Source organism: Hypanus sabinus, chromosome 9, assembly GCF_030144855.1.
Source record: "Hypanus sabinus isolate sHypSab1 chromosome 9, sHypSab1.hap1, whole genome shotgun sequence".
NCBI classification, from domain to species: Eukaryota; Metazoa; Chordata; class Chondrichthyes; order Myliobatiformes; family Dasyatidae; genus Hypanus; species Hypanus sabinus.
This window is the reverse complement of record NC_082714.1, coordinates 145,698,447-145,713,520: the sequence shown is the minus strand read 5'-3', so window position 1 is coordinate 145,713,520 and position 15,074 is coordinate 145,698,447. Positions and strand designations below refer to the sequence as shown.

General features: G+C 42.3%; 1 protein-coding gene across 3 annotated transcripts in view; it reads right to left on the bottom strand.

Moving 5' to 3' along the window:
• LOC132399879 (proto-oncogene tyrosine-protein kinase Src-like) overlaps positions 1–15,074 on the bottom strand; it is a 217,714-nt gene that overhangs the window by 30,924 nt on the left and 171,716 nt on the right. For all 3 annotated transcript variants that reach the window (XM_059980747.1, XM_059980746.1, XM_059980748.1), the window contains one exon: positions 3,613–3,768. In XM_059980747.1, coding sequence (XP_059836730.1) covers positions 3,613–3,768 — 156 coding nt within the window. The remainder of the gene's footprint in view (positions 1–3,612; positions 3,769–15,074) is intronic.

Genomic DNA, 15,074 nt, shown 5'->3' with positions numbered 1-15,074 from the left:
CACACAAACAATTGCACTTTCAATGACTTTATTGAATATATTGTTTCATCATTCACAGCCCAGGCTAGAAAAAGTATGCGAGCCCTTGTCTTTCATAGCAGGTAGAAAAACCTCCACCAAATGTTTCCAGTAGCTGCTGATCAGACTTGCACAATGGCGAGGGGGAATTTCAGACCACTGCTCCATACAAACTGTTTCAATTCATCAATATTCCCAGGATACCTTGCATGAACAACCCTCTTCAGGTCATGTCGCAGCACCTCAATTGGGTTAAGGTCTGGACTCTGACTTGGCCATTCCAAACATGAATTTTCTTCTTTTTAAACCATTCTGTTGTTGATTTACTCCTGTGTTTCAGATCATCGCCTTGTTGCACCATCCAACTTCGGTTAAGCTTCAGGTGACAACTGCTATCCTGTCATTCTCCTGTAAAAGATCTTAATTCAATTTTGAATTTATTGTTCCTTCAATGACTGTAAGCTGTCCAGGCTCTGAGGCAGAAAAACATCCCCGAAACCATGAGGCCACTTTCACCATGCTTCACAGTTGGGATGAGGTTTCAGTGTTGGTATGCAGTGCCCATTTTCTTCCAAACATAGCGGTCTGCCAGAAAGTTCAACTTCTATCTCATCTGTCCATAGAACACTGTCCCAGAAGCATTGTGGAAATTCCAGGTGGTCTTTTGCAAATGAGACGTGCAGCATTTGTTTTTTTTTGGAGAGCAGTGGTTTCCTCCATGGTATCCTTCCATGAACACCATTCTTTCTGTGTTTTACTTATAGTAGACACAAGGACAGAGCCTTTAGTAAGCTCTAGAGGATTCTGCAGGTCTTTTGCTGTTACCCTTGGGTTCTTTTTCATTGATTGGAACAGCTGACGCCAAACAGCTTTTATAGAAGGCATCACCCCAGAGGTTCACATACTTTTTAGAACCTAGACTGTGATTGTTCAAATAGTATGCCCAGTTTTGACAAGAAGTACAATTGTTCGTGTGCTATTAGTTTAGCTTAGGCAAATTGTCTATTATTGTGACTTTGATGAAGACCAGACCACATTTTATGAGCAATGCAGAAAACCAGGTAATTGCAAAGGGTTCAGAGACTTTTTCTTGCAACTGTATATAGCTAGGGTGCCTACGACATTTTCACAGGACTATATTTTTCAATGTGGGGTAGAATGCCAGTTTGCAAATCTGGCAGGAGCAAAGAATGCTGGGAAAAATGAGGGTGTAGTGCCGCAGGGGTGTGTGTGACAGGTGTCAGAGAAGGGGTGCTGGCGTGGGGGGGGGGGGGGGGTGTGGCATGGGTGCAGCCACACCCAGCCTTGATACTCCAGGCAAGGTCATTTGATTCCAAACAATTGGTTTATTGATCATTACAGAATGTCTCTCTGGTGCTTCTCGCTCCCCTCTCCCTCCCCCTTTTCTCAACCATGATTTCTCTTTCCCTGTCCCGTTCCCAGTCTCAGTCCACAATAGAGACCCACATCAAGTTTATCATTACTCATGTCATGAAATTTGCTTTTTTTTTGTGGCTGCAGTACAATGCAGTATCTGCAGAGGATTGGTTCCGGGACCCCCCATGGATGCTCAAATCCCTTATATAAAATGGCGTAGTATTTGCACATAACCTATGCACATCCTCCTGTATATTTTTAAATCATCTGAAGGTTACTTACATTAACTAATACAATGTAAATGCTATGTAAACAGTTGTTATCCTGTATTGTTTAGGGAATAATGAGAAGGAAAAAGGTCTGTATATATTCAGTGCAGACGCAACCATCGTAGCTCCTCTGGGAACGCTGATGCTGCCTCGGCATCAGCCGATCCTGATTCTCCCGTGATCTTTAAGTTCTTTAGGCTGTAGCGCTTTACATAGCCAGCCAGCTATCCCTTGCTAGACTTAAACTCCTTCCTCTCGCTCACAACACAAGATGCGAGGCGAACAATGCTCAAACAATGAGTGCTGAAGAGAGAACTTCCGAGTTTTCACGATTCTGCGCCCGCAGAACCCGCAGATAAGGAGGGCTGATGTACATAGAATTACTACAGTACTGTGCATTTGAAGTACATAGTCTTACAGCTGGTAGAGCTGTTTCCTCATAGCTCAAGTAACAAGGAATCTTCCTCATCTTTGCTGCTGTAGGTGTGGAGGTTGCACGTTCTCCCTGTAACATCAGCTTCTTCTGGGTTCTCCAGTCTGGAAGTTAGAGTCTGTTCTACCATCCAATTGTAGCTGATTTATTTCCCCTCCCAACCCCATTCTCCTGTCTTCTCCTCTCTCATCCCAATAATATTAAAAAGTTCAAGTACATTTATTACCGAAGTATGTATGCTGTATTGATCCCTGAAACTCGTCTTCCCCACAGACAGTTACAAAACAAGGACGGACCATGGAACAAACCGGTTCAAGGAAAAACATCAAACATACATATATATGCATATTTATAATGTACATGTATTTCTATAGGTGAATGGCTACTGTAAATTGCTGATAACATGCAGGTAATTGGCAGAATCTGGGATGGGAAAGTTGATAGATACATGGATTGGAGTTGGGTTAATGTGGGAATGGGAGTTGCCCAGTACGGAGTTGGTGGGTTGAAGGGCTTGTGACTATGCTGTGCCTCTTTACGATACTGCTGAAGTTTGATTAAATCAGCAATTAAATGATTTGGGGATCTCAAAAAATGACATCCGAGCTCCATGATTGTAAAATTTACCTTTAATCTCCAACACTGGACACAGCAGACAAAATTCCCTTGAACTTGATATTTAATCAGTAGCTGGAACTTCGACCTTTCAGGGGTCAGAGTGAATAATGAAGCAAAACTCCTGCCATTCTCTCCTGGGTCTCCACTTGTCTGGGAATGGAACAATACGTGCAATAACCTGAGGCCTATTTTGCCTCTGGGACATGCACAACAAAAGTACAATCAAGGCCTAATCCATACCGCCTCTAACAATTTAAGTCTACTTTGATAGAACATTGCAGCACAGTGCAGGCCATTCAGCCCACAGTGTTATGCCAACCTTTTAACCTACTCTAAGATCTAATCCTTCCCTCCTACATAACCCTCCACTTTACTAACATCCAGGTGCATACCTAAGAGTTTCTTAAGTGCCCCTAAAGTACCTGCCTGTCCATGTCTATACTTGAACCGTTCCATTTTCTTCCCACAGAGTTGGTGAATCTCTGGAATTCTACATCCCAGACAATGGTGCAGGCTAGATCACAGAGGAACTGAAAGTGAAAGTACGTGACTTATCGAATGATTGGACAATTGAGGGCTATGAAGAACTACATGGAAGGAGAACCATGGCCCAAGGTAGATGAACCATGATTATACTGAATGATGGAGCAGGTAGCCTATTCCTAATCCTGCTCCTATTTAACACATTCAGTGGCATCACGGATGAAGCAGCAGAGAAACATGCAGTCATAAAAATAAACTACTTAGACTGAAAATGGCCTTAATCTATTCTAAAAGGTAATATTTAAAGTTGCCAATAGACTCTTAACTGCGGTTGTCAAAAAGTTATTTTTTCTTCTATCATCAAGAGAAATTTTCACCTTGCAAGATTAATAGAAAGAACGTCATGTCTCTTACCCATCCACACTTCTCCGAAGCAACCCTGCCCAAGCTTCACTTCCAACCTCAATGATTCCCGTGGGATCTCCCAAGCATCTTTGGCTAATCCCTGGGTTTGCGGTTTCACTGTTGGACAGACTGTTGTCAGCCGATGACACAAGCCATCAGAGTGTTCTGCAAAAGAAGGCCACAATAGAGCATAAGTACATCATTAACTTTCAAAGCTCTTCGCCCTGTGTAAACCTCCTCCAGCTCCCATCACCCAGTATGAACACTTTCTCATCTTTGTGGGCTGCCTCAGAAAATACTGTGGTATTCCACAGGCTGTACTTGAGGACTGTAATTAATGCTGCTTTAAGTTCCATGTCTGTCAAGCTACCAGCTAATCTTGGTATTGTTATCTAAGATTTATTCCAGGAGGGAGCAGTCTCTTAAGCTATAATGGTATGAAGTTAAAACAAGCCTATAAATCAGAGATATAGATAATATTTTACAAATTCATCTCTCCTGATAGCTATGTGGAAAGGAGGCACCCACTGGACCTACAGGTCACTGCGTCAGGTTTTAAGATGAATTGACTTCCATGTTTTATTCTCGTAAACCAGCTTGATAACCTGTTGCAAAGTATCAGGGGCACATTAGCATGGGTTAGGAAGCTGTATGATGAATTCACTTTAACAGGCTGCTGATTTTGAAGAAGCTCCTGATGGAGGGTCTTAATGTCAACCATCCCTTTGCCTTCATAGATGCTGTTTGGCTTGCTGAGTTGCTTGAGCAGATTTTTTTTTTGCTCCTGATTTCAGCATTTGAAGTCTCTTGCGTGTCCTTTCATACTTCACCGCAAACTCTCTTCAGGGCATACTCAGTTCGAAGAAGTTCCTAATGAAGACTTCCAACAAATAAACATTGACCATCTCTTCACCTCTTCAGATGCCAAATGATCTACCGAGTTCCTTCAGCAGTTTGTTTTAGGCCATTAATCTGTTTTGTCAATCTCAGCACAAGAAATGTCTGGAAAAACCCCAGTCAAATAAGACCCAATGTAAAAAGGAGATTTGGATTTGGAAAGAACCTGTTGAGAACTTTCAAAATGATTTATGTCATTTTGTGGGATCTGAGCATCACAATCACTGCTGGTATTTATTCATCCTTAACTGCCCTTAGAAGGTAGTGGTGAATCACTTTCATGAACAACTGACTCTTTCTGGTGAAGATGCTCCCTCAGCGCTGCTGGGTAAGGAATTTTAAGATAGAGACCAAATAGCAATGAAGGACAAACAACATACTTCAAAGTCGGGGTGGTGGGCAACTTGGAGGGAAACCTTAAAGTGGTGGTGTTCCCATGCATCTGCAAGCCTTGTTTTTTTTTTGAGTATTGTGAGAAATTTTGGGCCTCATATCTAAGAAAGGATGTGCTAGCATTGGAGAAGGTCCAGAGGGGGATTACAAGAATGATCCCAGGAATAAAAGGGTTAGTGTAGGAGGAGCATTTAATAGCACTGGGCCTGTACTCAATGGAGTTTAGAAGAATGTGGGAGAGTTCTCATTGAAGCCTATCAAATATTGAAAGGTCTAGATAGAGTGGTCATGGAGAGGATATTTCCAATAGTGGGAAGGTTTAAGAGCAGAGGGCACAGTCCAAGAATAGAAAGGTGTCCATTTAGAATAGAGATGAGGAGCAGCTTCTTTAGTCAGAGAGTGGTGAATCTGTGGAATTCGTTGCCACAGAGGGTACATTTAAAGCAGAGGTTGAGAGGTTCTTATCAGTAACAGTTATGGGGAGAAAGCAGGTGAATGGTGTTGAAAGGGGCAATAAATAAGCCAGGATGGAATGGCGAAGCAGACTTGATGAGCTTAATGGTTTAATTCTGCTCCGATGTCTTATGATCCCTCTTGCCAGTTAAGGTCATAGACTTAGGAGATGCTGTTGAAGTAGTCTCCAGATCATTTGGTGGATGGTACAAAGATAACAACTGTGCATTGGCAGGTGAGGGAATGAATGTTAAGATTAGTGGATGATAAATCAATAAACTGAACTGCATTGACTTGGAGAGTTGTTGGATTTGTACTCATTCAAGTGCAGAGTATCCTAGCATGCTCTTGACATGTGTGCTGTAGATGGGGGAAAGACTTTCGAGATTGAGACACTTGCTCATCTGCATCCCTGCTCTTGTCGTTATGTGGCTAGTATAACTGAGTTTCTGGTCAATCATAATTACCAGTGAAGTGGGCCATTGTGATAATGTAGGAAATAAATGCAGAGTTAACTTACATATTGTACTATAAGCTCAAGTTCAAGTTTATTGTCATTTCCACCATAGACTGCTGGTACAGTACACAGAAAAAATGAAACAACGTTCCTCCAGGACCCTGGTGCTACATGAAACAACACAAAACTACATTAGACTATGTGAGACAGCACACGGCTACACTAGACTATGTAAAACAACATAAAAACTGCACTAGACTACAGACCTGCACAGGACTACATAAAGTGCACAAAACAGAGCAGGGCAGTACAATAATTAATCAACAAGACAATAGGCACAGTAGAGGACAAATTATAATATAATAATAAATGATGTAGATGTCAGTCTAGACTCTGGGTATTGAGGAGTCTGTTGCCTTGGGGGAAGAAACTATTGCACAGTCTGGTCGTGACAGCCCAAATGCTTCGGTACCTTTTTCCAGATGACAGGAGGGAGAAGAGTTTGTGTGAGGGGTGCATGGGGTCCTTCACAATATGGTTAGCTTTACGGGTGCAGCATGTAGTGTAGATGTCTGTAATAGCAGGAAGAGAGACCCCGATGATCTTCTCAGTTGACCTCACTATCCGCTGCGGGGTCTTGCGATCCAAGATGGTGCAATTTCCGAACCAGGCAATGATGCAACTGCTCAGGATGCTCTCGATACATCCTCTGTAGAATGTGGTGAGTATAAACATATAGTTATATGAAAGAACTATCTGCACTCCACAACTGCCAGATCTGGTTTCTACAACTGAGTTAGCAAGCTCAGCAATACAAACTGTTCAATAAAACTTTCCTTTGAAGATAACTTCCATCGCCAGAGGAAGCCGCAGTATTATAGCTGTCTTTGCTATAGGACTCCTCCTCCTGACAAAGCATATGGCATTGACTTACCCACCTAGCTGGGCAGCGTCATTTGGTATGATAGCAGGACCTAGGACCACATCCAGTGGAGACTCAGCAAAGCCAGAAACAGCTTCAGATCAATGAGCAACATATGGGGATCAACCAAGTACAGCGTGGTGAAGCTGTACCAGACCTGACACACTCTTGTATGGATCAGAATGCTGGCACATGACAGACAGCAACCTTGCCAAGCTTCTGTCATTCTACACCATTAGCCTCTGGAAGATCCTCCACCTTTTCTGGCCAAGAAGCATCTCCAACCACACCCTACTCCTTCAGTATCATCAAGAGGACATGGTCACAATAATTATGGGGAAACATTGAAGATGGATTGGGCACATGATAAGAAGAGGCCAAATCCATCATCAAGGCAGCACTTCATTGGACCCTTGAAGGTCGGAGGAAACATGGGAGGCCAAAGACAATTTGACACTGTAGCGCAGAGGCAGAAATGATGACCCTGAACCACAAGTGGGGCACAAAAGAGAAGATGGCCAAGGACAATGACTGACTGACTGACTTGTTAGTGGAGTTCCATGTCACATCTAGATCACAGCATGTGAGAAGGATTAGAACCAGCTTTACTATTACTGACATATGGCATGATATTTTGTAACTTCGTGGCAGCAGCATAGTGCAAAGACATAAAAATCTATGAATTACAAAAACAGATTGTGAAAAGAAAATGGAATAACAAGATAGCATTCAACATTCCCTGGGAGGTCTGGAGTGCTGTGGCTGCTAGGTCTTAAGATAATAAACACAAGATCCTGCACATGCTAGAAATTCAGAGCTACACACATAAAATACTGGAGGAACTCATCAAGTCTGGCAGCACCTATGGAGAGGAATAAGTAGTGGAGATTTTGGGGTGAGATACTTCATCAGGACCTGGTAAAGGGTCTCAGCCTGAAACATAGACTGCTTATCCCTCTCCATAGATGCTGCCTGACCTGCTGAGTTCCTCTAGCATCTTGTGTTGTCGTTCTTAAGATGGCTACTTCACATAAATGGGTTGAAAACAATTTACTTACTGCAGTCTCTGTGGCTGTAGATTTCAGCTGTAACGGTTGTAAATGGGGAAACTTATTGATTCCCTTGGGAGCTATATGCAAAATTTTGCCCTTTTCTGGCAGCTTTTTCCGACGTAGATATTGATATATAGGACTGTGCAAAAGTCTTAGGCACCCTAGCTATGTATATGTGCTGTAGTAATTTTATGTATTGCAATGCTGCTGTAAAAAAATTAATTCACGACAGATGCAAATGATGATAAACCTGATGCTGATATGGGTCTCTATTGTGGACTAAGAGTGGGAAGGGGGCAGGGAGAGGGGAATCATGGTTCAATTAAGGGAAAGGGAGAGGGGAGAGGGGAGGGAACAGGAAGCGCCAGAGAAACATTTTGTAATGATTAGTAAACCAATTGTTTGCAATCAAGTGACATTGCTGGTGTCTCAGGGCTGGGTATGTCTGTAGCCATGCCACCAAGCCCCCACTCACGGCACTCTTTCTCCGCCTTCTGTCCCACACCCCTCCCACTGCACTCCATCCTCACCATTCCCAACATCCGTTGTTCCCGCCAGATTTATAAGCTCGCTCCCCACTCCACAATGAAAAAAACAGTACTGTTCAAAAGGCTTAGGCACCCTAGTTATATATACATATGTGCCCAATTTCTTTTTGCACAGTACTGTACAGTAAAAGGATATATTGACATACTCAGAGTAAAATGAGTATGCCATGTATTTGAGGGCACATATCAATGGGACAGCAGAGGTGGAAGGAGCAAGAGACTTTGGAAAAAAAAAGCCCAAACAGTCCCTGGGGAGATGACAAATAATTTTTAAAAAATTGGACCACTTGTCACTCAGCAGTGGCAAGAGTCTCCAAGGCACTTGATAATCAAGCAAAGAAAGTGACCAGAAGTGGATAATCAAACCATATCTGGCTCTGGATTTTATGAGGATAAGAAATGAACCTTTGTATATTGGTAGAATTCTTAAACTTCATCTCCAAAATGTGTATAAAATGCCATGCTGTATACAATCAAGGAGACTGTGTGTACTGTGTCCTCTCTGCCCTGCAGTGGGTAAAACAAATCCTTCCTTGTTTAACCAAAGTATGGACACATTTGAATGATTTATTTAGACATTAAGACCAGAATGCTCTACATCATTTGGTTCAGTGGGCAGTATCTTCCATGAGTGAACATATGGTGAACCTGGAGTATCACTTGGGTGAGTATACATGATATAAACTGACCAGCTGTTGCAAACCTAGTGAGAGATCTGTACTAAATGAAGACTGCAAGGCAAATTAATCCTATATTGACCTGGATAACATTCAAGCAACAGAAGAGGGTCATGATTTCAAAAAATGGACTCAATGGTGAACAGTTAATACTGGAGCATTCAGTGAAATGCACCAAGAGAGAACAGACCAAATGATGAAAAATATGTTATGCTCTGAGTTATGTTCCTGAAGATCAGTGAAACGATAGCAAAAAAAAACAGCACAGGAATAAAGGGGAGAATGCATGATTCCTGGTATGATAGCATGTGACAGAGCAGAGGGACAGTGATCGAGTGATCAAAGCATTTCATGGCAATTTCACTGGTTAGTGAAGATGAGTCTGAATGTTTTCCTAGTCAATTCCTTGTGTGGAGCCATGTCCATTATAAAGAGTGCAATTTGTCTTCAGTGTCAGTCACTTACACTGAGGACTAAAAACTGTTAACTCTGTGCTGTCTCTCTTGCTTTAAGTGTTCATTTCAGTATATGTACAGAGAATTGTTTGGAACTTTTACATCATATTTGTCTTAGAAAGAAATGTAAAATATCTATTGCAAACACTGTAGTCTTATTTTCAATTTTTGACAGCTGTAGAGAATTAAAGATATAGCCTTGAGGTTGAAATTCAGTATGGGAATGGTTCTAAGTCAGGGGTGGGCAAACTTTTTGACTTGTGGGCCACAAAGGGTTCTAACATTTGACAGGGGAGCCGGACCAGGAGCAGATGGACGGAGTGTTTTGGTAATACACCTCATAAGAGAAAATAATATATCATGGGATATGTAGAAAACATGTGCTTTAATTTCAATTGAAAATGAACAAATGCATTACAACAAAATATCTGTCTTTGAAGTCCCATGGTATTTAGCTATTTATTGAAATGACTTTTAAAACACTGAAAATTAAATGAATAAAATACAGCTTTTTTAATAGTAACAGTTGTTATTTTAAAGCACTGAAAATTCTGTTATCCTTCAAGATATTATCATCATCACTCTCCTCTTGACAGTCTTTATTTCAAAGATGGTAGGAGATGCAGGTCTACTTGTCCTGCTCCTTCTTATTCAATTGTCCCCTGTGCCAAAACTCAACAACGACCAGCCAGTATGCAGAGCGCGTTATTTGACCTGGAGCGCATTTTTTATTTTGAGAACGTACGTGCACCTGCGCACTACTCATGTCCATCACTTAACAGAAATGACATGTAACATGTAAGGCTTATTGAAAAAAATATTTTCAAATGCATTTTTTACATAACACAATGAAGAAACTTATTTTTAATTTCAGTGGGAACAGTGTTGTTGGTCTCCCTTTTTAGCCAGCGCATCAAAGTCTGGATTTAGTTTTGTTGTGGCGATTCTCAGGATGGATCTGAGGTGTTGGTCAGTTAACTTGGATCTGTGGCTGGCTTTGTTGATGTTTATGACGCTGAACGCCTGTTCACACAAATAGGTCGAGCCGAACAAAGAGTAAAGCGCAAATGTGGAGTAATACGCTGCACCTCAACAAAGGTCAATGTGTAGCGGTAAAGAATTCACTTACCCTATGTAAAAAGGGACGTGTGGGCATTGGAGAAGGTCCAGAGGAGATTCACAAGAATGATACCAGGAATGAGGTGTTAATATATGAGAAGGGTTTGATAGCTCTGGGCCTAGACTCATTTAAGATCAGAAGAACGAGGAGGGATATCATTGAAACCTATCAAATACTAGCTTCCTTTCGTAGTTCATCTTTTCCCTCTTAATGACCTTCTTAGTTTCCTTTTGTAAGCTTTTAAAAACTTCCCAATCCTTTGTCTTCCCACTAAGTTTTGCTTCCTTGTATGCCCTCTCCTTTGCTTTTACACGAGGATATATCTTTCATTTCTTGGCCAGCTGAGTCAATGACACTACTACCAAGTCACTACAGAATACAAACAGAATACCTGGCATCAATTCAGTTCACCAGCACATAATAGGCATTCCCCAGCTAACAATCTTATTGTCACCTAATCACATGTTTCATTTCTGAAATGCTGTTTACAAGTTAGATGCTGACCAAGTCATCAGGATAACCCTACTGATCTTTTTAGTAGTACAATTGGATCATGTGTCCAACTGAGAGAGTAGTACTTCAGTGGACAATCAGTATTTGCTTTAGTCTCTGAAGTTGGTGACAGGGTAGAGATCCATCTCTACCAAAGGAGGTATTCCTTCCATCCATTAGCCTACAGGTCACCCCTGGGCAAAGTGTAGCACCTGCTTAGACCCTCCCCCCACCCTGATCAGGTTCATGTGAAGCCATGGGAGCAGATGGTGGATGGTCGTATGAGAAGCTGGTGCACATCACAAGTCTTGGTTATGCCACCACTGACGCCAGACAGTCGCCGAAGAGTGTTGATAATGGCTGGGATCACCCATCTTGTAAAGACACTGCCCATAAGAAGGCAATGGCAAACCACTTATGTAGAAAGTATAGCCAAGAATAATCATAATCATGAGACCATGGTCACCCATGTCACATAATGATTATGATGAATCTCTGAAGAGGAACTTGAATTTGGAACCCTTCATCGAACCAACCAAAAGTTGTACATACCCTGAAGTACAGCATCATTTAAGAGTAGAATAGGCTTCCTTCATCTATGCCCAAAAGTAACTGAGCTTCAAGTAAGTGTACAAGGGAAAATCAGATGGTGAGGTCAAAGATGTCTTCTCCACACGGGACCCAACTGATCCAAAAGGATGCAATGTAGGAGTAGGGAAGTGTGACCTTCCAACTGGAACATGGAAACATTCCAAACAAGCTCTGCTGCTACTGAACTCTGCTGTTCAAGTAACAGACATAGGCACAGCAGGGGAAATCTCCGACCTTGGGACCCTAACAAATAGGGAGTACGTGGCCAGTATTCACCTTACATAGCATACTCCTAAATGTGTGCATCTAAGGAACTGAGTTATTTGTCAAAAGGATGCATTTGTAAATGTATCCGTTCCCAATATACTGTCTTTATACACAGTGGTTTATAGCATTCTTATCATCTTATAAAATGCTGTGGTATATTTTCCTTCTGCATGAAGACATGCACCAGAATTTTTAATGATATAAATGATATATGCCTTTATCTTTCATTGTCTGCTAGCAGAAAGGCGAAAAATTCCAGTAAGTCATCTTTGACTGACAATTGGTAAGCATCACAATAAAACCAATCAACTCTTATTCTTTACCCCACCTTCAGGGGTCACTACTACTTCTTTCCTTGGCTTGACATAAGTCAAGAACTCGAGCAGCGACTTAAACCGTTTCTTGCTCACCCTCTGTTGAGGCCAGCAAAAATAAGCAAACACATTGTTCAACCAAGACCATGGATTTCTCCTAATGGCCTGGTCAGTACTGCTGGTGTCATGACCTGGTGCTGAAGGTAGTGGGAGAAAATATCTCCTCGACCATTAACAACAGTAAGCACCAGAAAGCCCATAGCCTTTGTCAAAGCTAGGGACCTTGGCCCAGATCACCAGCAGGCTTGTTCACCAAGCCATCTGACTGGCAACTGAAAATCAGTTTTGATAACCAATTAAAATTCTGTAGCAAGACACAAAATGCTGGAGAAACTCAGCAGGTCAGGCAGAGTCGATGGAACTAAATAAACAGTCGTCGTTTCGGGTTGAGACCCTTCATCAGGACTGAAAAGGGAAGGGGAAGATGCCGGAGTATAATGATGGGGGAAGGGTAAGGAGGATAGCTAGAAGGTGATAGGTCAAGCCAGGTGAGTTGGAAAGATGAGGGCTGGAGAGGGAGGAATCTGACAGGAGAGGAGAGTAGACCATAGGAGAAAGGGAAAGAGGTGGGAGAGCAGGGGTTGGTGATAGGAAGGTGAGAAGAGGTAAGAGGCCAGATTGGGGAATAGAAGAACAGGGGAGAAAGAGGATTTTTTTTAAGCTAGAAGGAAAAAAATCGATATTCACACCGTCAGGCTGGAGGCTACCCAGACGGACTATAAGGTGTTGCTCCTCCACCCTGAGGGTGGCCTCATTCTGGCACAGGAGGAGGCCATGGACTGGCATGTTAGAATGGGAATGGGAATCAGAATGAAACTGTTTTGCCAGTGGGAAGTTCTGCTTTTGGCGGATGGAGAGGAGGTGCTTAATTAAAGTTCCCTGACTTCATCACATCATCATCAATGAGGCCCAACAGTAGGTGGAGTAGGTGGGCATGATAGAGCTGACCGTGCCTTGGCAAAACCGGATTGAGGAGGCACGCGAGAGTAAGAAAGCCCAATACCATGAGCTGGTAGAGCAGTGGCAGAGACAGGGATGGAGGGGCCCCACGTGAGCTCATCGAGATGGGGCGTAGAGGTTTTCCCGGTCCACGAAACCTACTCTCTCCTTGGCATTACGGGGGCTGCAAAAGGAAGAGCCATCAGGACCATCACAGCAGTTGCTGAGCGAGCCTCCAGACGGCTGTGGATCAAGAAGTGTGACCCGTGCACCAGTGCTGCTGGGACACACGCAGGACACGATCAATCCTGGCTGGGTTGCCTGGGCGGTAGTGTCTGACGTTGAAAGATCCGAAACATCTGATGATCACAAGTAGAATCACTGATGATTTGTCCCCAAGGCATCCTAGGATGCATCTCAGCACCAAGTGTTCAATTCTCGATGGAAAACATAAAAAGTATATTAACTAAATACCTATCTCATGAGCAACTTGTGCAACCTGGCTGTATCGGAATTATACACAACATCAATTGCCATTTACTGCATTAAATGCAGCAAAACCAAGACACATTTCACAGAATCAATATCAATATTGATGCCAGTCTAAATAGCTAAACGGAAGTTTAATCAGAGAAATAAGTTTGTAAAATGTCTTAAAGGCAGAAAGAGAGATAGAGATGTAGAGTGTCTTCCAAAATTACAGCCTGGAGTCTTGGCAGTTGATGGCACAGTTACTAAAGGTGATGTGATTAAACTTGAGCATGATCAAAAAATCGTTATCAGAAAGTAGAAAATCAGAGATTGCTGGGTTGGAGTTGATTAACCATATAACAATTACAGCACGGAAAGAGGCCATCTCGGCCCTTCTAGTCCGTGCCAAACACTTACTCTCACCTAGTCCCACTGACCTGCACTCAGCCCATAACCCTCCATTCCTTTCCTGTCCATATACCTATCCAATTTTACTTTAAATGACAATACCGAACCTGCCTCTACCACTTCTACTGGAAGTTCGTTCCACATAGCTACCACTCTCTGAGTAAAGAAATTACTCCTTGTGTTACCCTTAAACTTTTGCCCCCTAACTCTCAACTCATGTCCTCTTGTTTGAATCTCCCCTACTGTCAATGGAAAAAGCCTATCCACGTCAACTCGATCTATCCCCCTCATAATTTTAAATACCTCTATCAAGTCCCCTCTCAACCTTCTACGCTCCAAAGAATAAAGACCTAACTTGTTCAATCTTTCCCTGTAACTTGGGTGCTGAAACCCAGGTAACATTCTAGTAAATCTTCTCTGTACTCTCTCTATTTTGTGGATATCTTTCCTATAATTCGGTGACCAGAATTGTACACAATATTTGCTGACAAAGAGGGCAAGATCTTGAAGTGCTCTGGAAATAAGGCTAAATTATTTTAAAACTGAGTAATAACTTCAGAAGGGGAAAACACAGGTTTATCAAACACATTGAGCAACATGAATTGCGCCACAAAGAAAATTCCAAGTGAAGCATTTTGGGATATCCCAGGGGCACCCAAGCTCCATCTTTCTTATGTTAACATAAATTATTTTATTTATTTGCGCATACAAAGAATTTCAGCTGAGAACGGCTTTCTATGTTGTTGCAGGTCTGGAGTTTTTTTTTCCCCAGAAAGATTCATTATTTTTCAGCAAGCTTTCACTAATATCCCCATCACAGACTCTCAGAGGATGGTTAGGCAGCCAGGATAATGGCAGCTCATTCTATTTAGATGAATGTGCTTTGTTCTACAGCTCTCAAAGGCATGCGCTCTCCATAAACGTGCAGGTTCATTCAAGGTTATAATGAGACTCT